The sequence below is a fragment of the Xenia sp. Carnegie-2017 genome, unplaced genomic scaffold, assembly GCF_021976095.1.
Source record: "Xenia sp. Carnegie-2017 unplaced genomic scaffold, XeniaSp_v1 HiC_scaffold_19, whole genome shotgun sequence".
Lineage (NCBI taxonomy): Eukaryota > Metazoa > Cnidaria > Anthozoa > Malacalcyonacea > Xeniidae > Xenia > Xenia sp. Carnegie-2017.
Window position 1 is genome coordinate 6,868,979 of NW_025813481.1, and position 23,791 is coordinate 6,892,769.

General features: G+C 33.9%; 3 protein-coding genes across 10 annotated transcripts in view; 1 reads left to right on the top strand and 2 right to left on the bottom strand.

Annotated features, from left to right (window-relative positions):
• LOC124438661 overlaps positions 1–23,791 on the top strand; it is a 29,409-nt gene that overhangs the window by 782 nt on the left and 4,836 nt on the right. For 3 of the 7 annotated variants that reach the window (XR_006946150.1, XM_046988841.1, XM_046988847.1), the window contains exons 1-11: positions 920–999; positions 11,389–11,431; positions 17,212–17,276; positions 19,516–19,562; positions 19,647–19,704; positions 19,882–19,976; positions 20,042–20,113; positions 20,263–20,337; positions 20,456–20,514; positions 20,614–20,672; positions 20,763–20,878. Coding sequence is in view for 6 of the 7 variants with exons in the window: in XM_046988841.1 (XP_046844797.1) it covers positions 19,669–19,704; positions 19,882–19,976; positions 20,042–20,113; positions 20,263–20,337; positions 20,456–20,514; positions 20,614–20,672; positions 20,763–20,878 (512 nt within the window). In the remaining variant the exon portion in view is untranslated. Of the gene's footprint in view, positions 1–915; positions 1,000–11,388; positions 11,432–17,211; positions 17,277–18,462; positions 18,515–19,515; positions 19,563–19,646; positions 19,705–19,881; positions 19,977–20,041; positions 20,114–20,262; positions 20,338–20,455; positions 20,515–20,613; positions 20,673–20,762; positions 20,879–23,791 lie in introns of those variants that run through there. The other 4 variants (XM_046988843.1, XM_046988842.1, XM_046988845.1 and 1 more) reach the window with 4 other exon arrangements.
• Positions 153–5,061, bottom strand: LOC124438667 (neuropeptide FF receptor 2-like). The gene is made up of 3 exons (XM_046988860.1): positions 4,962–5,061; positions 594–1,766; positions 153–521 (listed from the first exon to the last, which is right to left on the bottom strand). Exons 2-3 carry the CDS (start codon positions 1,564–1,566, stop codon positions 439–441), a joined length of 1,056 nt encoding a protein of 351 aa, XP_046844816.1. The 5' UTR covers positions 1,567–1,766; positions 4,962–5,061; the 3' UTR covers positions 153–438.
• LOC124438666 (four-domain proteases inhibitor-like) lies at positions 7,468–17,724 on the bottom strand. 2 transcript variants are annotated; one of them, XM_046988858.1, is made up of 8 exons: positions 17,679–17,724; positions 11,045–11,164; positions 10,414–10,593; positions 9,965–10,174; positions 9,829–9,898; positions 9,520–9,698; positions 9,234–9,359; positions 7,468–8,259 (listed from the first exon to the last, which is right to left on the bottom strand). In XM_046988858.1, exons 2-8 carry the CDS (start codon positions 11,160–11,162, stop codon positions 8,063–8,065), a joined length of 1,080 nt encoding a protein of 359 aa, XP_046844814.1. In that variant the 5' UTR covers positions 11,163–11,164; positions 17,679–17,724; the 3' UTR covers positions 7,468–8,062. The 2 variants fall into 2 exon arrangements, with proteins under 2 accessions (XP_046844814.1, XP_046844813.1); XM_046988857.1 differs by lacking the exon at positions 17,679–17,724 and adding an exon at positions 15,181–15,437.

Genomic DNA, 23,791 nt, shown 5'->3' on the forward strand with positions numbered 1-23,791 from the left:
AACTCTCTACTCTGTTTTCCTCCTGCTAGGAAGAATTGTCAAGGTGTGGATAGATACAGGAAGCTGGGCCTTCACAGAGAACAAATACATACAAGTTGATGAGGTTACACTGGGTAAAAAAATTTTAAACAAAATTAGAACATCACAGTCCCATTTGATTTTTGCTTGTTCAGAAAGAGAAATTGAAATCTTATTATTTATCATCTTGATTTATCATAAATTTGTTGTTATATTTACATCAATTAGTTGAGAAAAAAGCATTCTTTGGCGAACATTCTTGATAAATATTTATAAATCGTACTGACAGTAAATTAAATTGAAAATTTCTACATCTTTTCAACAACATTGGACTTGAGTTTGGTAGATGATGATTGGCATTCATCTGTTTTAAAACATGTATATAAAACAGCTTTTGGTACCATGCTAGAATTCTACATATTATACTTCACTTGTATTTTCAATTCTTGCTAAACTTTCCATTGCTTCATTTGAAGAAGAATCTGTTGTTGCAGCCGTATTGTCTAGTGAAATATAATGTAATATATGTCTTCTGGGAGAAATTTTAAATTAAGAATCAGCTCAATTTAACTTACTTTGTCTTGATGATTTGGAAATGCTCATTTTTCTTTTGATGCTTGATCCGTATGCTTTAACTCCTGAACATCGATGTAGTATGGATGAATAAAAATTTCTAAAGTTTATATCGACTGCACCGTAGATGATAGGATTGAGGCACGAGTTTAACCAAGAAAAGAAATAAGAATACTTCATTAAAATATCAATGTAAGGATGTGAACCACCGGAACCATAATCAATCCAGATAAATAACGCTTTTTCGGGTAGATAGCAGATCGCAAAACTTGCTACAACGATTATTAATACACGCACGATTTTCTTAACGTGATGTTTTTCCTTAGGTCCAAAACATCGAGTTGTTGACCTTCGTAGTTCGTATAAGATACTGAGATACGCCACAAGGATGAGAATTAACGGAAGAAGGTAGGAAAATGTAAAAAGAAATGTCGTATAAGCTTGTCTTTGCTGTTTACTTGACCAGTGTTCTGCGCACGGATATTTATTTTGTATTTGTGAACCAGAAACGAAATCCCGTAGTTTATACACGACCAACTCGGGCGATGCAACCGCAAAAGATATGATCCATACCAGAGCCAACAATATGAACACTTTGTTTCGCATAAGTTTCGGTCTTAACGGATAACATATTGAATAACAACGTTCATACGTCAGCACCAAAAGTGTTAATACGGACGCGCACACCCCTGCTACCAGTAATGTTGGTATAACTTTGCACAGGAATTCGGAAAAGGGCCAATCACCAGATTCGTTGTAAACTACTGCAAATGGTATTTGTAGCGCTACGCCAAAGTCAGCAATTGCTAAGTTTAGTAAGTAGTAACCATAGTAGTATGTTTCTATACTGCGTAGTTTACGATTTTTCATAATTACCATGACAACCATAATGTTACCAACTATAGTTAGTAAAAACACGATACTGTATAACGTGAAACGAATCACCTTCGACGCAAGAGGTTCTGTAACAAGCATTGATTAACTGTTTTTTGAACTTTTTAAGATGTTGTTGATTTGGCAGAAATTCTTTAGTTCCAACGCGTCCTTAAACTGATGTTTTCTGTTCTGCGAGTAACATGTAGGATGGCTTTACGAATTTAGCTTTGTTCTTGCTGTCGACTTTTCTGACTTTCAATTTGATTGTCGTCTGATATTTTATCGTTATATAGCTCTCCCTGAAGATTTAGACAGATTCAATCACATTTTTTTCAATCACAAATACATGCCTATAGGGTTACGGAGTAACATCTGCCCTGAAGTCAACTTAACTTTGAGCAAATGCATGTGTGTAGGCGTTTGAGATTAAAATCATGACTAAAACACATGAGATTTCTCAGACTCTAAAAGTTCCATTCCTATTCATGTTTCTTTTCAATCCATATAATGCATTAAATTGTATGAACTTAAGATATCTTTGTGATAATTTTTACTGTCTACATATAGTAAATCTTTTGTTCAGCTACGTAAGCTCTATGTAGGATATATTTGTTGCACTTTCCATTAAAAGGCAATGTTTTTCTTTCTTTTTTTGACATATATGTAGTTATATGTTTTATGTTTTTTTAATTAAGGAAAATTTGTGATTTGTATCTTTAATAACGTAAAAAGTTGAAATTGTCGTCGTAACACTTCACTCGTAAGTTTAACTTTCTTTTCGTTTGAAAACAGAAATTGTTTCATTCTTTGTCTTTTTCAATATATTTTCTGAACAAAATGTTGATGTTTAGTTGCGTTTTCTAAATTTTCCTATCATCATCGAGTGCTTAATTAATTAAAATTTTTTTTTCAAATTATTTTACTCAGCTTGATATTTTTATTACAAGTGTGGAAAATCGTAAAAATGTAAATGAATAAAATGAATGCCGATATTTGTTGTCGTCGCATGATCTCTCAGCAAACTTATAGGTTATGATCATTTCCAAAGAAACAATTTGAAAACAATGAATAGAATGTAAAAATCTTTTCATTTCTTTGTATTATATATCACAAAGTTTGTAGACTATACAAATAAATTTATTTTTGCTTACAGTGTTTGTTTTAAAAGAACGCTGTGTGGTAAATAGCGTAAAAAATTTACGTTTTTAAATTGAATTTTTCTGCAATATAATCCTCCCGTAAATGCATAATATAGCTAACCACTTATTGGACAAAATAACACATTTCTTTTGGCAGTTTGATTTCGCTCAATTCAATTAAAAACCACGTACTTTCTTTTTTATAAGCTAAAGACATTTCGAAAATATTGACTTACTATTCGTCCAGCAGCGATAAGTTTTCATAAAATTGTTTTCCTGATAGTCAGTATGGATTTTTGGCTCTCTCATAAGTCTTTTTTTACTGTATTGTATTTATAACACACTTGGAAATAATCCCCAGGAATAAGTTTTTTTCGTAAAACGTTAGTATTTTTCTTCACTATTGTTTTTTATAAGGGGCCAGTTAAGGTTATCATGAGGTGAACAAAGTTTTTGCTTAATTTCTATTGCATTCAACAATCACACTTTACAACGAACAATGCTATATTAAAATGTTTTATAAATCCGCAATTTCAATTTCTGAACATAATCAAAAGCCAATATTTAATTCAGTCTTATTAATCGTTAGCTTTGTATCGTCCGCCAAAAAATTATTTATTATATTTCAACAATGAAGACATATAGTGATGCAATCATAACATCGATTTTGCTCTGATAATTTCTGTAATTTTCAAATGTCCGTAATCTTTTCTGTGTGTATGGATCATGATCACATTGTTAATCTCTGGTTGTTTATGTCTGTTTAGAAAGGTTAATCAACTAGCTATATGTTAGTTGTGTAGTGTTTATAAAAGCCTGGGACATAGTCATGTACTTTATGTTAGAGTTATATCGTATTGTGAAGATGACATACGTAGCCATCTTATAATGCATTCAGACGTTATTGTTATACGTTTTCACAGTTTATAGGAGAAAGTTTGTGACGTCATAATGAATTCAAATTACCACCAGTGAATAAGACACATTACAAAAATTATTAAAAACAATGTCAATCATATATTGTTAATTCACACAAGCGATTCGTGTCACATTCATTATAGAATTGATTTGTGCTGACTTACAATGTTGTATATTGGCGAATTTAATGAATATATATCACGCTTTTATGTTTGTTTTGATCAGCTGCTCCTACTGACACAAAAACTAAACATGTACACAAACTATAGCTATGAGTATACCTTTAACTCCGTAAAGCTTAAGTATTTGGCCTGTTCTTAGTGTTTTTGGTATTTGTATAAACTATACACACATACCCTACAAAGTAAAGTGATACCCCTAGTGATACCCCTTGTGTCCCTAGTAAACATTTACGTATACACGTAAGTTGCATTATAAGTTACAGTTATATTGATGCACCTTGATTTGTGTCGTTATTTTGTGTCATTGCTACTGGATTGCCTCCAAGTCCAATTTAATTAAATAATAGTTTATGCGTCATTGTTTTAGTTACGTCTGTCGAAATATACTTGATTTTTTTTTTTAAATCATATTAAAAAAGATTTGTAACCAATTTTTTTGCAAACGCACACAATTGACTTGCCTAAAATTATTGTAAATTGTCTAATATTTTTATGTTTATTTGATCACAGCTTTGCAGGGAAAACCGGTTTGAAAGATTTATAAAAGATTTTTATCTTGTATACATTATTTCCTCTAGTTAAGTATTTTAACGAAATCTTGTTCTTAATTGTTATTTATGTGTGTCTGTGTGTTGTCGCTCTTATTATTCACGACGATAATATAATTGTCTTATATTTTATCTCATTCTACATCCGTCGTAAATGATATATACGCGCTAAATTATCAATTCATGCACTATTCGCTCTCATACACATGTTTAACCGTGGTGTAATTGCATGACAACGTGCATGGAGAAGTCTTTCTCGTTTATTCTAGTCAATATATTATATTATAGTTTTAGGAAGTATGTTTACTGTTATATATGTCTTTTTGAGTGTTTTGTGTGCATATTTTCAAGTATTTTACGTAAGTTTTATGCGAGGTTGAATATTTTGCCGTGGCTTTTGTATGATAGAGTATTTTATCTTTATATTCTATAAATCCAATGTTGTAGGTTACACCTGCTCGTTGTACGCAAATTATTTATTTTCACATATTGCCTTAAAATCACCGAAACGTTGAGTAACACGTGGCTTTTCAGTATATTGGAATCCCAACGTTCTATACACAGTCCGTCCATATCGTTTTTCTTAGCTACTTCCATAATCCGTATTACATATATTTACAATATATTATTGAAAACTACTGTTAAAACCTCTAAACAATAGGCTTTGGTAAGAGCTAAACTCATATAATTATCCACATGTAACTTACCTTGATAGCTATTTGTCTACACGTTTACTTTGTTGTATGAGATCCTCTCGGTCCATGTGGCAGTATTCACTATGTATGTTTTTGATAACTTTATGTCGTCTTTATCCCACACACGCTTATCCTATAATAAATGTGTCAATCACAGCTGTCATAGAGCAATGCAATATGTTGTATGATTTTTATAAGTTATATATCTGCAGGATGTTAGTTAACTTCAAACGCAATTCATATCTTCATATGAAGTTTTATTCATCTCTGATGGAGATATACTGTGTTTTAATGAATTTTATTTCGAAAACACTTAACTACTGATATGTTGATTATAAGTTAACAATGTTCTATTTGATTTCGTCCAATCTTAATGCGACGTCACAGTAAATTTCATTTGTTTCTTGAGACATCTGAAATGCATTTTGACGCTGCTCTGATGCTTCGTATGACGTAGGCTTAGATCGACATAATTAAATTTCACTGGCGAGAAATCGCTCATTATGTGTGGCAATTTTTTTTTACGAATGTTGGTGTTTTATGCAGCGTCCTTGTTCGCTTCACTGAAGAAAGTTCCATGTATCTCGGTTGTACACGAAGTTTTAAGGATATTATTGCTTTACACTTAAAAACCAACTCTGGTAATCTCAGAACAGCTGAAAACGAGCAATCTCCAAGTAAACGCTTTATTGTAATCGTGACGCTGTTAATCTTAGATGAAAATTTGCATCGTACGCAGTGCGTGAAAACATCACTTAACTGTCACTGATTTTGTAATTGAAATTTGCAATTTTTCGTGCTAGCTCGTCGTTTTTAATAATAATTATTATTATTATTATTATTTGTGGTTGTTTTTTTTACACTTTCGTTTGATGAATTGTGAAAAAAAGTGAAAATGACATGATGTTTCATTAATGAAATATATCTCAGATTCATGTCTCAATTAACATACTAAATTTTACATCCATTTCAATTTTCATATCATACACTTACTTTATCTTTGTAATTTGTATATATCTATATTTATATAGTCGTTTATTTTTTTATATAATTTATTTATAAATTATTTTCTTTTGTGTTGCTTAATCACGTGATTACTATACCCCAAATGGAACATTTTGTTTCATTTGCACATTTTAATCCTTCACAGGTTTGTGTTAGATGTGTGGGTTTTGTTTTAGAGGGAAATGAAATGTTCTTACTCAATCCAACTGCCATCAGATACTGTAAATCTACGTGTGTTTCAGTGTTTATTTAATTTGAGATGATTCATTTACAAGAACGTTATTTTCACCAATACAATAACCTCAGTTTCAATTACGGCCAGTATTGATTTCATCCGAACGCAGGCTAGACGTTAGTATCGTGTGAAAAAGGGCAGGTGTCTTTAAGATGAACAATCTTCATATGATAAACTTTAATGTTGTCATCGTTTTATAATCGCGCTCTTGCGATAGAGAAGATTTATTCAGTTTTAATCAATGGAATCGTAAGAAATTGAGATTACTCTATGATACGTGAATTTCATTTACCATATTCTTTACTATAAGTTTTAAGAAATCGACCGTATGCTGTAAGGTCCTACAGTTTTTGTTCGACAAATTTTTCATTTTCCAGCTGACGCTAATGTTTTAAATCGTTGTATGTACTTTTTTTTACGTATAGTATTGCATTACAATCATACTGATTGTTGTCGTGGTGTGCCGTCATTATTGTGAAATTTTTTACGGCAGTAATCTAAAGACCGTCATTAATGTGTAATCTAAAGACCGTCATTAATGTGAATTTTTTACGGCGTAATCTAAAGACCGTCATTAATGTGAAATTTTTTACGGCAGTAATCTAAAGACCGTCATTAATGTGAAATTTTTCTAAAGACCTTCATTATTGTGAAATTTTTTACGGCGGTAATCTAAAGATATAAGCATTGTTTTGAAAAGAAAATTGTTACTTGCACTTAAACGTACTTTAGTCGTGCTTTATTTTACCTTGGTTTGAATTTTTTCTTAGTTTCACGACCATGCCAATGACACAGATCTAGCAGATCAATTTAGTCGACTGTTTCCTGCGAACAGACTGCGCATGCGTTTATAAATGCGCAATCGTTGTTTAGGGGTTGATCACATGAGCCCGGATAACCGGGACTTAGCAAGGCGTGAAAGGATTTCGAGGCATTAAAAAGAGTCAAAACTTCAAGCGAAAAAATTACAACTGTTGTTGAGCGTCACAAGTCATTCCTGTTGTAACTCTAAAATTTGGCCTCATTAGTTGTGTTCATTTTAAGTTCTTTGCGTATTTATAAAGTCAGAATATTGTGAAAATGTTCAAGAAGATTAATCTGATGATAAGGATTTAATCTTTTCCTTTGCCAAAATGATTTATCGCTTCGCTGAATCTCGTCTATCCGAGCTCTTGTAATCAGCCCCTAAGTTATATGTTTTGAAGATCTTACTTGAATGAATGAATGTGACATTTCTACTCGGGCATTTATACAAAACCATGTATAGATAGACTTACATAATTCGTGAATAGTTTGTTTATTTCAAATTGAATTTGCACGAACGTTATGGTCAAACAATTTTTCTACAAATGGAATTATTCAACTTCTGCATAATCATAGTGAGTTGGCTGAAGTATAAACATAAAACCGTACTTTTTTTCGCATTATTTGATAGAATAATTTGTCGTCTTATATATTACAAGTTATTTATGATTTGTTGATTTAGAGCGTCACTGTATTTTGTTATAGTAAATGTGATTGAAAATTATTCCTATGCATATGTTATTTACATGCACATATATATCTCTTATCATGACGTACGTTTTCATAATGCATATCGATTTAGATAGACATAATAGTTTATATTCAACACAAAATGCTAGTTTTTTTTATTCTAATTTCCAAGGAAGTTCTTTATCGTGTAGCCGTTATTAATTTATATCGCGAATTGTTTCAAGCATAGTGCATGAAAATCGTAGCTTATAAGGTTTCGATATTTGTTACACTATCGGTAAACCACAATCCTGTCAAGAATAAAATCCAGCAATCCACTAAAGATTTGTGATCTAATTCATATAGTCCACTCTTTGTATGTTTGAGTAGCTTTTCCATCTCAATGTTTCGATGTTGACTTCATGCAACGTCTCTCGCACTTTTTCTTCGATGCAAAGTTGTTTCCGTTGGACAAACAACCACCGTATGTAAATTCGATACATCTCCCCTTCTTGCTGTTGTAATAGAAACGTTTTTGATTCGCCATACATGGTCCAGGATGCTTTGAATGCTCGCAAATATTTTTCGCCTTTTTGTCTATAAGCAGAAATGCGTTATAACTGACCGTTTCATTTTAAAAGTGTCTAAGAACTCATAGATTATGGCACGTTTTGTGAATTTTTATTTTGGATGGTCATTCGCTAAAGTCATGTTCACTCCCAGTCTTGTTGGGACTATACGCAGTGCATTTTACAAATTTCCCACAATGCCTTGCGGCATGGTGTAAACCCACCAACTCGACCTTTTCATTCGAACATAAAGGTAGAATCGTCGTGAAACTACTCAATTAAACGTTCGTCTTTATTAATTTCCCATTATATGTTTATACTGCGTAATGAAGTAGAACAATTTGCGCAAAATTATATTATTTATTTATCTTCGGAAACATTGAAATGACGTTATACGTCCTATACAGCTTTTAAATCAACTTTTCTTTGATTGGGTATACATTATATTTTTTAAATTTATATTTAAGAAATGTTTCTATAGAGAGCCAAAAAGGAAATCGATGTTAAATGTTTTTGATCTTTTCTCTCCTTAACAGTTTTATGACTAAGGTATTTCAAGATTACTGATTTGTTTATTATATAACGGAAGGGAAGGGAGAGGGAGGAGAGAGGAAGGGGAGAAGAAGAGGGAGGGAGGGGAGGAGGAGAGAGGGGGGAAAGGAGAGAAAGGAAGAAAGGAGGGGAGGGAGGGGGAAGGGAGGGAGAGGGAAGGAAAGAAGGGGAGGGGAAGAGGGATATCAACAGGAAAAAGTTGTTCACCACAAAATTTTACACATTTTCTCACCTTGATTAACTTTATCAGTTAAAATACGAAAATATTGCAGTGATATAAAATTGTGTTACTATCCCATTTTCTGCAGTCAGTTTTTCACTTAAAACATCGATTTCCTTTTAAGCTCTTTACAATCGTCATCATGAGCTATGAATGTGCTTCATGATAATCCGCAAGGACTCATTTTGTGGTGAACAAAGTTTCTTTTCACAAAGTTTCAATATTCTTGCCTTGAATACAGTCGCATGTTTGACAGCCTTGTTGATCTTTAATGTAACCATGAGGACAGACTTCACATTTCAGTTTAGGACATTCGTTATTTCTAGATGTTTCTGTCGTCGCTTCAGATGCTCTCTCTATCGATGAGTTACATAAATTTAATGATTTTTCTAGTAGCTTTATTCTGAAGCATTTTGTCGTGTTGGTACTTTTGCAAATAATGGAAAAATTATGTAGGAAGATATATCTTATGCTAGAGTGTGTTTGCATTAGTTTTTTTTCAAATCTTTTCCTTACCTTCATCAAGAGGAATACACAAGCCAATTCCTATGTTAACGACTGGGTTATATTGTGGTGCTTGACAATACAATCCTTCAGGGCAGTTTTTACTATGCACATCACAAAACTGTGGAAACTCCTGCTCGCTTTGACACATATGGTCGTGTTCACATTTCCAAATACCGTGTTTACACACACTAAAAGAAATTAGTGAAACATTTTTACGCTTGTTTAGAATGCTTTGTCGTCCATTCTTTGGCATTATGACGCTTGCAGGCGTGTTTGGTTGTGGTTGGACATGTGGAACTGTTAGGACGTCGGACTCACCATTTTTCGCAACTGTTCTTGCGTGTAATAGTTTCTCCAAATTTGTAAGATTTACCATTTTCGTGACAACCTAAGATTCAAAGGTGGTTTGTGAACAGTCCTGGAGTATTTTGATGCGTTTATGAATTCATCTTACTTTTACAAGGTCCTTTAATGTATCCAATTCTCTCTTGTCGTCTGCATTCATCTTTTCGTAGAAAGCATTTGTTCCAGTAATGCTGACCATTTGTCTCTCCGCAAACTGGTGCATATCTATTTTTGCAGTTTTTGGGACATGCGCATTGTGGTTTTCCTCCTTTGACCAAACATCTCTGATTGAAGCCACATATCTTCAACTCACACTGTTCTGTAATGTATTTAGTTGAAATGTCAAAACTATACTATATCATTTATCTTACAAAAGCTACTTGAAAGTTTTAATCTAATCGTGAGAACCCTTTTGAAGAAAGGTAACCCTGTATGGATGGCATTTATGGACAAACGTCCTGACTTATAGCTTGTTCTCTTTTTCTCATTATGAAAATATGGTTGCCATTTTTGACCATAATTCAAGCCTGAAATCAATTGGATTGTGAAGTGAATTACCTCGTTCACATATTCCTGAGAAAATATCATTTTCTCCCACGACTCTGACAGATTTGGGTCTTCTTTTTATACATTTCAGTCCTTCACTGCATTTGCCATGTTGTTGAAAGATTCCGCCACAAGCTTCTCCTTTTTTGCCACATACGTCACAACATTTACATTTGTCTTTGACGACGCCGTCTGAGATAATGAAGGATTCTGTTTTTTACTCGTTCAAGTGTTATTGTTATCAAAATCCTATCTTTGTGTTTTTGCCTTAATACACTTATCCCTCGAAAGAATTTTTGCTTTTTTATCGACAAGTTCAAGTACATTTTTCTTGTGATCATTCTCAATATCACATCTGTTTTTCCTAACGCGGTCGTACCGTGAGTCAGTAAGTAGATAAAATGTTACCCCTTACAGTTCATAGTTTGCTCAATTATTTTTAAAATAGTTAACATTTTTCCCCATACTCACACACTGTGTTGTCTGCATGGAATCAATTAGCTACCTACATTTGTGTTTGATTTTTCTAACTCTCTAGCACTGCTTCATGTGTTTTGTGTGTTTCACGTGTCATTAAAATTCTTTGCTTTCTATCATAACATTTTAAACAAAAAAAACAACTCCTTTTTACATTGTAACGTACCTTTACATTTTGAAACCTGAAGATTGCAGGCTTTTTTGTTGCACGGTTGACATGATTCCGTTGTTGTTAAAAAGATTGTTAGGAATACCAAAACAGCTCTCAATATTTTGCTTGCCATTACTGAAAACACAAAGCAAAAAGAAATATCTTAAGTCTTTCTGCATGAACGTTTTTCTTGTACAACATCACATATTCGGAGTAAATGAGATTTTAAACTTAAGATCTTTTTGCGTTTTTTTTTCTTCTAAAATCGTGTATGCATTTTAAAGGCGACGCTCGATCGTTCATTATGTGTCCGTCATGTGTATTGCCATTTATCTATGGAAATCTTTTGTTTTTCTTAGATTCTGATAATCATCGAGGAATTAATTTTTACTTTGCTCGAGAGTAAGTCATCTTTATGCCTATTATTATATAATTTCTACATAGCTGTGATATAGTTTATAGCAATAATGGATTACCACGAAGGCATCATGATTCAACATGCAAATATATGATCATGTTATATTGCGCTGTTTGAGTTACTGTCTAAGAAAACACGCGATAAACATCTAACTATTTGAAGAATTGTGGTCTTGTGTATTTTAAGTTAATGCATTTTGTGCGATAATATGACTTTTGTAAAGGACACAGATGCTTTGTTCGGCCCAAAATATTTTTACTGCCTGGTTTTTGTACTCATGTATTATGACTTTAATCTGAAATGTTTTATTTTAAAAAAGGAACGTCCAGCATATCTTGTTTTCCTGAATAAAAGAAATGAGGAATTTGACGAGTCCATTTAAGCAATTAATAAGATTTCTTTCTTCGTCACCTTGAAATTTTCAATACACTCTACAGACAGGATGCGATATCACGCAGTCATAGACCCTGGGAGACTCCTTTTTTTAATCTTCTCGAAGCGTCTCTAGCCAAAATACGACAAGCGACTTCGTATGATCGATGAGAATGAAGAAACTTAAAACGTTTATCTTCCACTAGTTATTTGCATAATGCGCGTGTTGCCATGATCACGTGATTTTTATCATAAGTGGATATTGGGGATGTTTTATGTGAATGAATGTATGCGTCATGCAATCTAGTTTAGAGGATTTGTTCAGAGATTATTTCAGATAACACTACTGTGTTATGTTCAACGCTTACTTGTCAAAGATTTGTGTACTGCAACATGTTAAGATTATTATTAATTATCGATGTATCTTCAAGAAATTATTATTTTCATAATGCGACGCCTGCCACCTTGAAAATTGAGATACTATATGTGTGCTTTTTCATTTGTACATATTTCTTTAAATTTAAATGCTAGGAGCCTTGAATTGTCGTTCTCTGAGAGAAAACCTGCTGTAACTAAATGTTTGAAAACAGAATCATGTCTTAAAGTAATTTTACAACAGACCTGACATGTTTGTCATGTTCGTTGGATTTAACGTTATTTTATGTTTTGTAGTACTTAATGTAAAGTCGAATATAAAGTGTTGTATTTCTTCCATCAATTTTTACGGCTTATATAAATGTCTCCAAATTCGGTGTTAATCTGGCTTCGCAAGCTGTAAAAATCGGTTATTTTATAATAATGCGATGAGTAGATGTTTAATGTATTTAAAAATAGTTGTACTTTTATGTGTAATAATGAAGTTTGTTACTTTACGTTTCAAATGAGCTTAATTCTATTTCAAGGAAAATCACATTGATTTTTTCATATTTTTTTTCAAAAATATCGTGAATTTTATTTAATTAACAGGCAGAGCCTCTTTAAGATAACGTCATGCATGCTATCGTATTGATTGACACCTTTCAATGACATGACCATCGTAAGCACGCAATTTTTCGCCTTATTTAATTATGTTTTTACATGCTCTATAACAAAAGCTAACATTCTACCTACTTTGTGCTTTGAATTCCATCGAGTCCTGTTCAGTTTTGCGCATGCGTTTGTGCCGTTAAACTGACTTTAAAGTACGACGCGCGACTAGCGTTTTTAGACGGAAATATTTCATTGAATAAATAAACATTTCATTGGATAATAAAATATCGATTTCCCACGAGTACCGGCGTTCTCAGTACGGTAGAAATGAAAGAACCTCTCTAAATCTTGTTAAGAAATTTAAACACAACATTTAGTTTAGAAGACGACAGTCGAAGAAAGGTATTACAAGCTTCTCGAAGTGTTTATCTTCCCGAGAATGGCTGAGAGGTTAAGTCTCGCTACACTAACTACTTGTTGTGTTTTGGTATTATGGTAATACAATGCAAACATTGCAAGAAGCTGTAAAACTTACAGTAAAAGTTTCTTTGGGTTCAAGATAGCTTTTATATTTTAAAATTAAACAAAATCAAGTGTATTACGAAGACACCTGAGGTGAAGTTGACCGGTCGGAATGATTATAATACGTTCACATTCCGACACATATGCCGACATTCACAATGGTTGCTTCATGGAGATTGTTGACACTAGACTCATGTGTTTTTGCTGTATCATTTGGTATAAATTATTGTCTTTTTAAAACATTAGGAATCTTCTCATACTGCGCACATACGGAATTAATCATGTTACAACACGCTAATAAAAAGGGAATTAAATTATCTAAAATAAGGGAAAATAGGAGAAGTTATAACTTTCTTAGCTTGACAGACAGCAAAAATTAAACAAAATAAGCTTTTTGCAACCCATATACTTATTTTTTTTCATCCCAATACTAACGAATCTCTTTTAGTATCATATCGTTAAGTTTACGCAGTTTATTCAAATTAAGTGCGCGGTCTTTGCGCAAGACATGCTGGCAAACTGTGCCAACGTGATAGATAGATATTTACGTCAAATGTCTGTGTGGCCTATAAAATTATGTTAACAATAGCATGAAATTTAAAAAGATTAAGAGTAAATATGCACTAATTCTTACCAGGTCATAAAACTAGCTCCGAATTAGCACAGGAAACCTTCTTTTGCTGAATGATATGTTTAGTTTTATAAAGATTACCATGTAAGCTTGGTTTAATTGTATAAACAAAAACTTTCTGTTATTTCTTGATGCTCTATATGTCGACGTTACAAAAGATATAATTAAAGAAATTGTCTTATTTATTTACGAATCATTTACCTGAAACGAAAGTCATTGTCACTTACTGTAAAATAAACAATGTGATGATCGCGCTAAATCTTTAAAGTCACTCTAAATTATTTCTACTCAATCGGAGATGTATAAAAGAGTAATTATAGAAAACGATTATCATAATGTAATGAATCTTGTGCGTTTTTTGACACTTAAAATTTTGCTGTTTATTGAAACCTAACCGATTTTCTTTAAATTTATCTTCTTACGTGTGAAGAATTTTCGCAAGGTGTGCTATAGCACTTTGCGTTTTTATACGTCAGTCTTTGTTCTATAAATATATATAGATTTAAAAAAATGCAGTTACCGCTCTAGGTAATGCCAAACAGTAATGTGTATTCTTGCTATCTTATGTCAAACAGTACCAACAGAAAGTTGTGTTTTGCGTTGTTCTTATAAGAGATAGTATGTCTGCGATTTGTTGTAACTTCCTTTCGTTCCGTCAACGCAATTTCCTCACCTTATTCAATCATTCATCGTTTACTTGGCTACCAGGTTATATCACAAGACGCAAACAAAAAATCATTTTAACGTGCTATTTTTGTATAACGCCACGATGATGATAAGCTATTAATGATATCCTAACAAACTGTATTTTCATTTATTAAGCGAGTTCCTACTTACATTAAAAACGATTTAAAACCTCGTCTTTTTCGCTGGGCGCTTTATTGTTAAACTTTTCGCCGATAAAATGTATGTGCAGGAAATAAAGGTTACCTCTCTGTTTCATCATTCGATATTCCTATGTTAAACCCAGTTAATCGTACGCTTAAGTTATTTTTGCATCGTACATATATACGTTATATTCATATACATGCATCGCCGCTCATTTTCGTTATTGTTTTGAAACGCTGCGCACATTATGTTAAAAAGTCCATTGCATAATGAATTTTGTGCGTTACGTTTAGAAAATGCATACAGTAAAGAGGCAATATGGCCACCATGACAGTTATTAAAATGATAAAAGCAAACATTTAACACGCAAGTTGTTTTTAAACGCATTTAGTTTTAACTTGAAAAACTTACCAGTTATTTTGTCCAACTCTTTTTTGCACAAGGATTTATATTAAAATCTTCCTATACTTTCTACTCACACCAACACTCTTTCGAACTGCTTCAAGCTGCGGTTTGATCTCACCGTCTTATAGAGCCTTTGGAGATTTTATCTTTAACGTTGTTTTATCTGATTGGACAATATGATTGGTTTATACAAGGCAGGCCGTCGTCTTGGCCACGGATACATTTAACAAGATTACCAAAAACACTTAAGGGGATATATCCGTTTTATACTCAGTAATTGCATGAATTTCACTGACATTCTTAAATGCTACCAGATTTTAAGTAGTATCATTCAACTTTTGGCTGCAAATATTGACCCCCCTGACTTTTAGCTGCCAGTTTTGATACCCCACCCCCCCGACTTGGCTTTCCGACTTCAATATGTTAGGTTTCTTTTTATCAAGTATAACTGTGTTTTTTTATCTGCTTATTTGGTGAAAGCTTGTCAAGTTTTGGTGTTGTGAGTGATCATAATTTAGATTGGATGTGAATAATTACTAAGCTAAATGCTCTGGAATATTCCTCGTTCACAGCAGCAAAATGTTTGTTCTGTGTTTTTAACCTTATTTACCAACACATTTGGGGCTCTAGCTATTTAATTATTATTTATATTTTCGGCGACTTTAGCATCAATAATTTTTTGTTTGTTTTTTGTTATTTTATTGTGTTTATTTTTACGAAGCAAACTTTATTTTAATTATTAAGTATCGCTTTCATTCTCTGAAGAAGTATTACGACAAGCTTATCCCGAGACATCTAATACATTCATCAAACTGGTTGAAAATTATTAGGTAGCCGCATTATTGAATATTTGTTTAAAAACTACGTTTTCATCCAAGGAACAATTATGATACCAAATGTTCTATGCTGTGATATGCTATGTCCAACTATTTTCTGTGTAAAGGGGAAAAAGTGTTGGTCACATTGGTCTTCAGTTTGAAATATGCGCTTGTTAATCGAAGTCTGTTTCCATATCTTCATGACGACAGTGTTGATGAAAATTTAATCTCTGTATTTTGCGTAACAAACGCAGAGAGACACGCAGTTAATTGAAGACAGGCTTACCAGCGTTGAATAGCGTGAGAAAGTTTAGCGGTGTACTGTTGGGAGTGCGTGAGAAAAAGTCACCAGACTTGGCGACGAATTCATATGATTGACAAAATCTCCCCCCCCCTGCGTTACCCCCTTACTTTTGTTGAAGTACGATTTGTATGATTCTCTTTATCAAGTCTTTTAATTATATAATGATCGGTATTTATCAGCTCAAAGGATAAATATCTCTTCCGTATACTGATGTGGAGTGTTTTCGGTCTTTCCATCTTCAGGAAGAATATACGAACGAAGAATATACGAGTCAGCTCAGCATGACAAGAGCTCACCTCATATTATGCAAGCTATTTATAGATTAATGTTTTTCTTCATTGAGAAAGACCACTTTATTCTAGCTTATAAAATTTTTGCTTGTGAGTAAAAAGTAAAGTAATAAACGGCTACATGCAATTAACAAACTTTACTACGCTTGAAATATTTTTGCTCATTCTAATGGATTGTACATCTGTTATATAGCCGGTGTCTTTTGCTATGTCGACTAAATGTCTATGAAATTTAAAAAAGTGATTGAACGTGTGCTATTTCTATTTTCGTTGAGATAAGATGAAGCTCGAGTGAGTTTGGGTCCTCCAAAGAGGATTGAATAAATCAATCGTGTTTTCATCTTCACAAGTATTTAGTGTGATTAAGTTGACAGAAACAATTTATTCTGGACTGTTCCATGTTCTTCCAGATCTTTCGCAATTTTTCCCAAACTATCCATGTATAATCTCTCTAAATGTGTCGCCATGTTTACACTTCTAGTGATGTCAAAATTGTTTTATGCATGTAAATTGTAGGTTTCCATATTTTAACGTTGTAAAATGAATTGGAAACATGAAGAAAATTCAATATTCGATCTGTGTGCACTCTTGAACTATCTCATATTATGTGTACTTTCCTTTACAGAAGTACACCGTCTATATAACAATCATCACTTGGTCATTTAAAAAAGATACTTTTTGAATATTGGAGTAAGTCTTCTAAATTTATTTCTTTGATAGATTGTTATTATGGACTGAAAGTGTTTTTACGATTATTTTGTTATTTCAAACATGGTTTATCAGTTCACGTCTCTTTTTCAAAAAGTCTAGCGAAATTTTTATTTAAACTTTCATTTTGTTTCTACACAAGTTAAGAACAACCTTCAGTGCATCGATAATTGATACCTATACGTAAAGAATTTATTCTCTTGCTATAAGAGATGATGTATGATGAACCTTAGAAGTATATAAGTTTGCAGTAGTTTAAAGCCAGTTTCATTCACGAGCTAAAATCACGAACTGAATGTATTTTGTTTCTAATGCATTTCACACATTAAAACTAAGATGTAAAATCCTCTGTAAATTGAAGAATAGCAATGTCATAACACTTACCACCACCTAAACACAGGTATTTTTATGTTTTGTTGCTTCTACTTCCTTGCTCTCGAACCTGATACAATGCTCTGCAGACCACTTTGCAAACCTATTTAAATACGTTTGAAAAATATTGTAAACAATGAAAAATTTATTAATGATCGATTTCATGCAACGCAACTCCTAATATGTACGTGTTAAAAAAATTCTTTACATAAGACGCACTGGATCCGGAGATGTGTGGGAATATTTTATTGCCAAGTTTTTTCCATACCATCTTTATTTTTTAGTCGTTGGTAGGCACAGTTTTTTAATACGTGAAACAGGTTTATTTTTTTAACCGTGGGAAAAATATTTCTCTGTACAGCATTTTCACATATTTCCCTCTTGTTGTTTTGATGGGATAGAGAAGAACACGTGAGCTTATTGATGGAAATACATTGATCACTTCTTTGTAGTTTTTTTTTAAAGAGTCTTTAAAGTAATATTTATGCTTAGTGTCTTTATATTGTTCATTGTTTAGTTAAGTTTGTCGCATGCAAATAACTATTTCCAAATCATTGATTGATGTATTTTGATGATATGAAACTTGATCAGAAACTCATCGTTATATACAACATATTTGTGGAAATGCAAAGTTTTGCGTGTCGAAAGTTTTGTATGTCGAAATACGAGCTTGATTGTAAATTCTGATTGGTTCAAATTTATCTCGTCTATTATCTTTCCTTAGCAACTGTTGCAAGTGTGTTGACGTGTGCTTTGAAATATTGAAAGTAACTTTGTGTGCGTGTTTGTGTTGCAGCATTCAAAGTATTCAAAAAATTACCAATCGAATCTTCAGGAAAACATCTGCTGTATGTATTTGTCAAAAAGATTTTTATAAGATAACCTGTTGGTTCTGTGAATCCGGCATGTTTTACCCTCATTCACATCTGTTCAAAAGATTTTTGTGTTGAAAATGTTTTAAATGTGTTCTTACTTGTTTTTCCTTGTTTTAAACACGAAGAATCACTTCGAATGTTTCCTTGGAATAATTGGTTAAAGTAGTTTTGTACTCAGTTTACTTTTCTATCATTAATGCCTTAGCCACCATCACTTACATCGGTAACATTTGAGAAATTTTCCTACAAATAATTTTTCATTTGTTTGTCAACACGGATGAAGCGCGAGATCTTATAAGACCTCCTCATGTCTGTTAAACAAACACAATTTAACACTAAAAAAGGAACAATTTTTTACTTCCTAATCTCATAACTTGCCTTTTTTGATGTTTATTAGGTGATCTTAACCCATTTAACATGAACTAATGACGTACTGAAACCTTTAAACAATGTCTTTGATTCGGAAAAGTAGTGTCTATGTGCATTACATTCACATAGTAACAATTTACAAAATTTCTATGACGATCATTGTTGCTAAAGCAAAATAGCGCATGTGTAAACAAACACAAACATTTCCGACATCCTATCGCTGTTAAATTATTTGACGCAAGCTCGAATATTTTTCCGTTGACGCTGCAACACATAAGCTTATAATTGGATTGAGATTCCTGTATGCTGACTCTTGTGCTAAATGTTCAATTTGCTTTTTTTTTGTGTGTGAAGTATTTCCAGCAGAATGATGTTGTCTCAAATATTAAACAACTCTCACTTAAGTGCTTGAGTAATTAGTTTATTTTCTTGTTATCGTCTTAGCAAGGATTTACAAAATACAATTTTTTTACAGAAAACTACATCCTGCTGATTCACCGATTATTTTGCCTAATTTATTTACGCTAGTTCTATTTTTAGGCATATTTATTGGATGCGCACTATATGCTAGTGATGTGAGACAGCTAACAGTTTTTCTTCTTTAGAAACTGTCGCTAAAGAATTCTGAAAACCGTGTGAAATTCCTGATACGGTTAGAAAAATAATTCCGTTTCTTTAAAAGAACAGCATGCACCTTTGTATTTTTAATTTGGCTTATTCGTTTCCTTTTCTGCAGAACCGTAACACCTGTTGTTACCATGGCAACTAAAGAATTCACCCAGAAGAATATTCCGGTATTGAAATCCAATAAGCGCCTTCTTCTCTTCGTAACTTTTTTCGTTCTCCAAGTTGTTTTATGATTTCTTGCTGTGATTTTTTTGTTCCTTAATTTTTTAAAGTTGTGTCCCACCCCGTCGATATTGTTTTCCTCTTTCGTTGCATTTATTTACTTAAGATATTTTTCAACTTAGGAAGAGCCGGAGGTCTTCTCTTTTATGTACAATAATGAATTCTTTATTCTCACGACTATATGCTCGTTGCCACTTGTGTATTTTGGCGGAGAGAGGTGAAAGTCAACTAACTTTGTTGTTTGTTTTTTTTAAATCATTAAGCTATGATTTTCTTCTTTAGGCTGTTTGGTATTGCTACATTGTGCTTGCTTCTCGTTTATGTCATCCATGTTTCATTTCAAGACACAAAAAGGTAGAAATACATGAGCTGCATTCTCCGTATTTTAGCATTTTGTCAGAAATATGAAGAAAGCTAAAGCTCACATTATTCTAACTTTTAATTTGATCATTGGAAATTACGAATTCATGTTTTTTTAATTGGTGTCATGTGCCTTTTATAAGTTCGGTTGTTGGCTTTGTAATCTGTGTTGCAGTCGTGGAGTTTTGTGTTCTCTTTTCTATCGGTCCTCTGATTTGGTTAGTATAATGTCTTCTGTCTTATGCACGTGTTTTCCTCGTGATATCGTTGTGTTATATTCATAGTACTGTGACGTAATCTGTAATTTTTAAAACTCTTGTGCACATTTTACCTCAGGCACTCAATCTTTAACATCTTTCTTCTTATTATCTACAACGTATTCATTCTACTCACAGGTTTGTATGATTGTATTCCATGTGTACATCAATGTACATCATTGTACATTAATCGATATTGATGGACATTTCTTGCTATTGTTTACTCTGAATATTTAGGAGGTTTGGGCTTGCTTCAGTTTTATGATATTCGCAAGGACGAAAAAGAATTTTGTGCAGTAAGTTTAGCAATTTTATACACAATGGTTGTTATTCATCTCACAGCCTATTTCCACAATCTTGATTAAAATGTTTTTTTTTATTAATAGAATGTGGAATATTTTCTTTTTCTATTATATCCGTCGTGTTGTGTGTCGATATTGACCTGGATGACGTCATTTTTATTTGGTTCGTTTATTGCTCCCTATGTACTGGTTGTTGTGGGGTTAGTACATCTCTCCCTATTTATTGCTCCCTGTGTACTGGTTGTTATGGGGTTAGTACATCTCTCCCTATTTATTGCTCCCTGTGTACTGGTTGTTGTGGGGTTAGTACATCTCTCCCTATTTATTGCTCTCTATCTACTGGCTGTTGTGGGGTTAGTACATCTCTCCCTATTTATTGCTCCCTGTGTACTGGTTGTTGTGGGGTTAGTACATCTCCCTATTTATTGCTCCCTATGTACTGGCTGTTGTGGGGTTAGTACATCTCTCCCTATTTATTGCTCACTATGTACTGGTTGTTGTGGGGTTAGTACATCTCTCCCTATTTATTGCTCTCTATGTACTGGCTGTTGTGGGGTTAGTACATCTCTCCCTATTTATTGCTCACTATGTACTGGCTGTTGTGGGGTTAGTACATCTCTCCTATTTATTGCTCCCTATGTACTGGTTGTTGTGGGGTTAGTACATCTCTCCCTATTTATTGCTCTCTATGTACTGGTTGTTGTGGGGTTAGTACATCTCTCCCTATTTATTGCTCCCTATGTACTGGTTGTTGTGGGGTTAGTACATCTCTCCCTATTTATTGCTCCCTATGTACTGGTTGTTGTGGGGTTAGTACATCTCCCTATTTATTGCTCCCTATGTACTGGTTGTTGTGGGGTTAGTACATCTCTCCCTATTTATTGCTCACTATGTACTGGTTGTTGTGGGGTTAGTACATCTCTCCCTATTTATTGCTCTCTATCTACTGGCTGTTGTGGGGTTAGTACATCTCTCCCTATTTATTGCTCTCTATGTACTGGTTGTTGTGGGGTTAGTACATCTCCTATTTATTGCTCTCTGTGTACTGGCTGTTGTGGGGCTAGTACATCTCTCCCTATTTATTGCTCTCTATGTACTGGTTGTTGTGGGGTTAGTACATCTCTCCTATTTATTGCTCTCTATGTACTGGTTGTTGTGGGGTTAGTACATCTCTCCTATTTATTGCTCCCTATGTACTGGTTGTTGTGGGGTTAGTACATCTCTCCCTATTTATTGCTCTCTATGTACTGGTTGTTGTGGGGTTAGTACATCTCTCCCTATTTATTGCTCTCTGTGTACTGGTTGTTGTGGGGTTAGTACATCTCTCCCTATTTATTGCTCTCTATGTACTGGTTGTTGTGGGGTTAGTACATCTCTCCTATTTATTGCTCTCTGTGTACTGGCTGTTGTGGGGTTAGTACATCTCTCCCTATTTATTGCTCTCTATGTACTGGTTGTTGTGGGGTTAGTACATTTCTCCCTATTTATTGCTCTCTATGTACTGGTTGTTGTGGGGTTAGTACATCTCTCCCTATTTATTGCTCCCTGTGTACTGGTTGTTGTGGGGTTAGTACATCTCTCCTATTTATTGCTCTCTGTGTACTGGTTGTTGTGGGGTTAGTACATCTCTCCTATTTATTGCTCTCTATGTACTGGTTGTTGTGGGGTTAGTACATCTCTCCTATTTATTGCTCTCTGTGTACTGGCTGTTGTGGGGTTAGTACATCTCTCCCTATTTATTGCTCTCTATGTACTGGTTGTTGTGGGGTTAGTACATCTCCCTATTTATTGCTCTCTATGTACTGGTTGTTGTGGGGTTAGTACATCTCTCCCTATTTATTGCTCTCTGTGTACTGGTTGTTGTGGGGTTAGTACATCTCTCCCTATTTATTGCTCTCTGTGTACTGGTTGTTGTGGGGTTAGTACATCTCTCCTATTTATTGCTCTCTATGTACTGGTTGTTGTGGGGTTAGTACATCTCCCTATTTATTGCTCTCTGTGTACTGGCTGTTGTGGGGTTAGTACATCTCTCCTATTTATTGCTCTCTATGTACTGGCTGTTGTGGGGTTAGTACATCTCTCCCTATTTATTGCTCACTATGTACTGGTTGTTGTGGGGTTAGTATATTTCTCCTATTTATTGCTCTCTATGTACTGGTTGTTGTGGGGTTAGTATATCTCTCCCTATTTATTGCTCACTATGTACTGGTTGTTGTGGGGTTAGTATATTTCTCCCTATTTATTGCTCACTATGTACTGGTTGTTGTGGTGTTAGTACATCTCTCCCTATTTATTGCTCACTATGTACTGGTTGTTGTGGGGTTAGTATATTTCTCCCTATTTATTGCTCCCTGTGTACTGGTTGTTGTGGGTTAGTACATCTCTCCCTATTTATTGCTCCCTGTGTACTGGTTGTTGTGGGAATAGTACATCTCTCCCTATTTATTGCTCACTATGTACTGGTTGTTGTGGGGTTAGTACATCTCTCCCTATTTATTGCTCACTATGTACTGGTTGTTGTGGGGTTAGTACATCTCTCCCTATTTATTGCTCTCTATGTACTGGCTGTTGTGGGGTTAGTACATTTCTCCCTATTTATTGCTCCCTATGTTCTGGTTGTGGGGTTAGTACATCTCTCCCTATTTATTGCTCCCTATGTTCTGGTTGTTGTGGGGTTAGTACATCTCTCCCTATTTATTGCTCCCTATGTACTGGTTGTTGTGGGGTTAGTACATCTCTCCCTATTTATTGCTCCCTATGTACTGGTTGTTGTGGGGTTAGTATATTTCTCCCTATTTATTGCTTACTATGTACTGGTTGTTGTGGGGTTAGTACATCTCTCCCATTTATTGCTCCCTATGTACTGGTTGTTGTGGGGTTAGTACATCTCTCCCTATTTATTGCTCCCTGTGTACTGGTTGTTGTGGGGTTAGTACATCTCTCCCTATTTATTGCTCCCTGTGTACTGGTTGTTGTGGGGTTAGTACATCTCTCCTATTTATTGCTCCCTGTGTACTGGTTGTTGTGGGGTTAGTACATCTCTCCCTATTTGTTGCTCTCTGTGTACTGGTTGTTGTGGGGTTAGTACATCTCTCCTTATTTATTGCTCACTA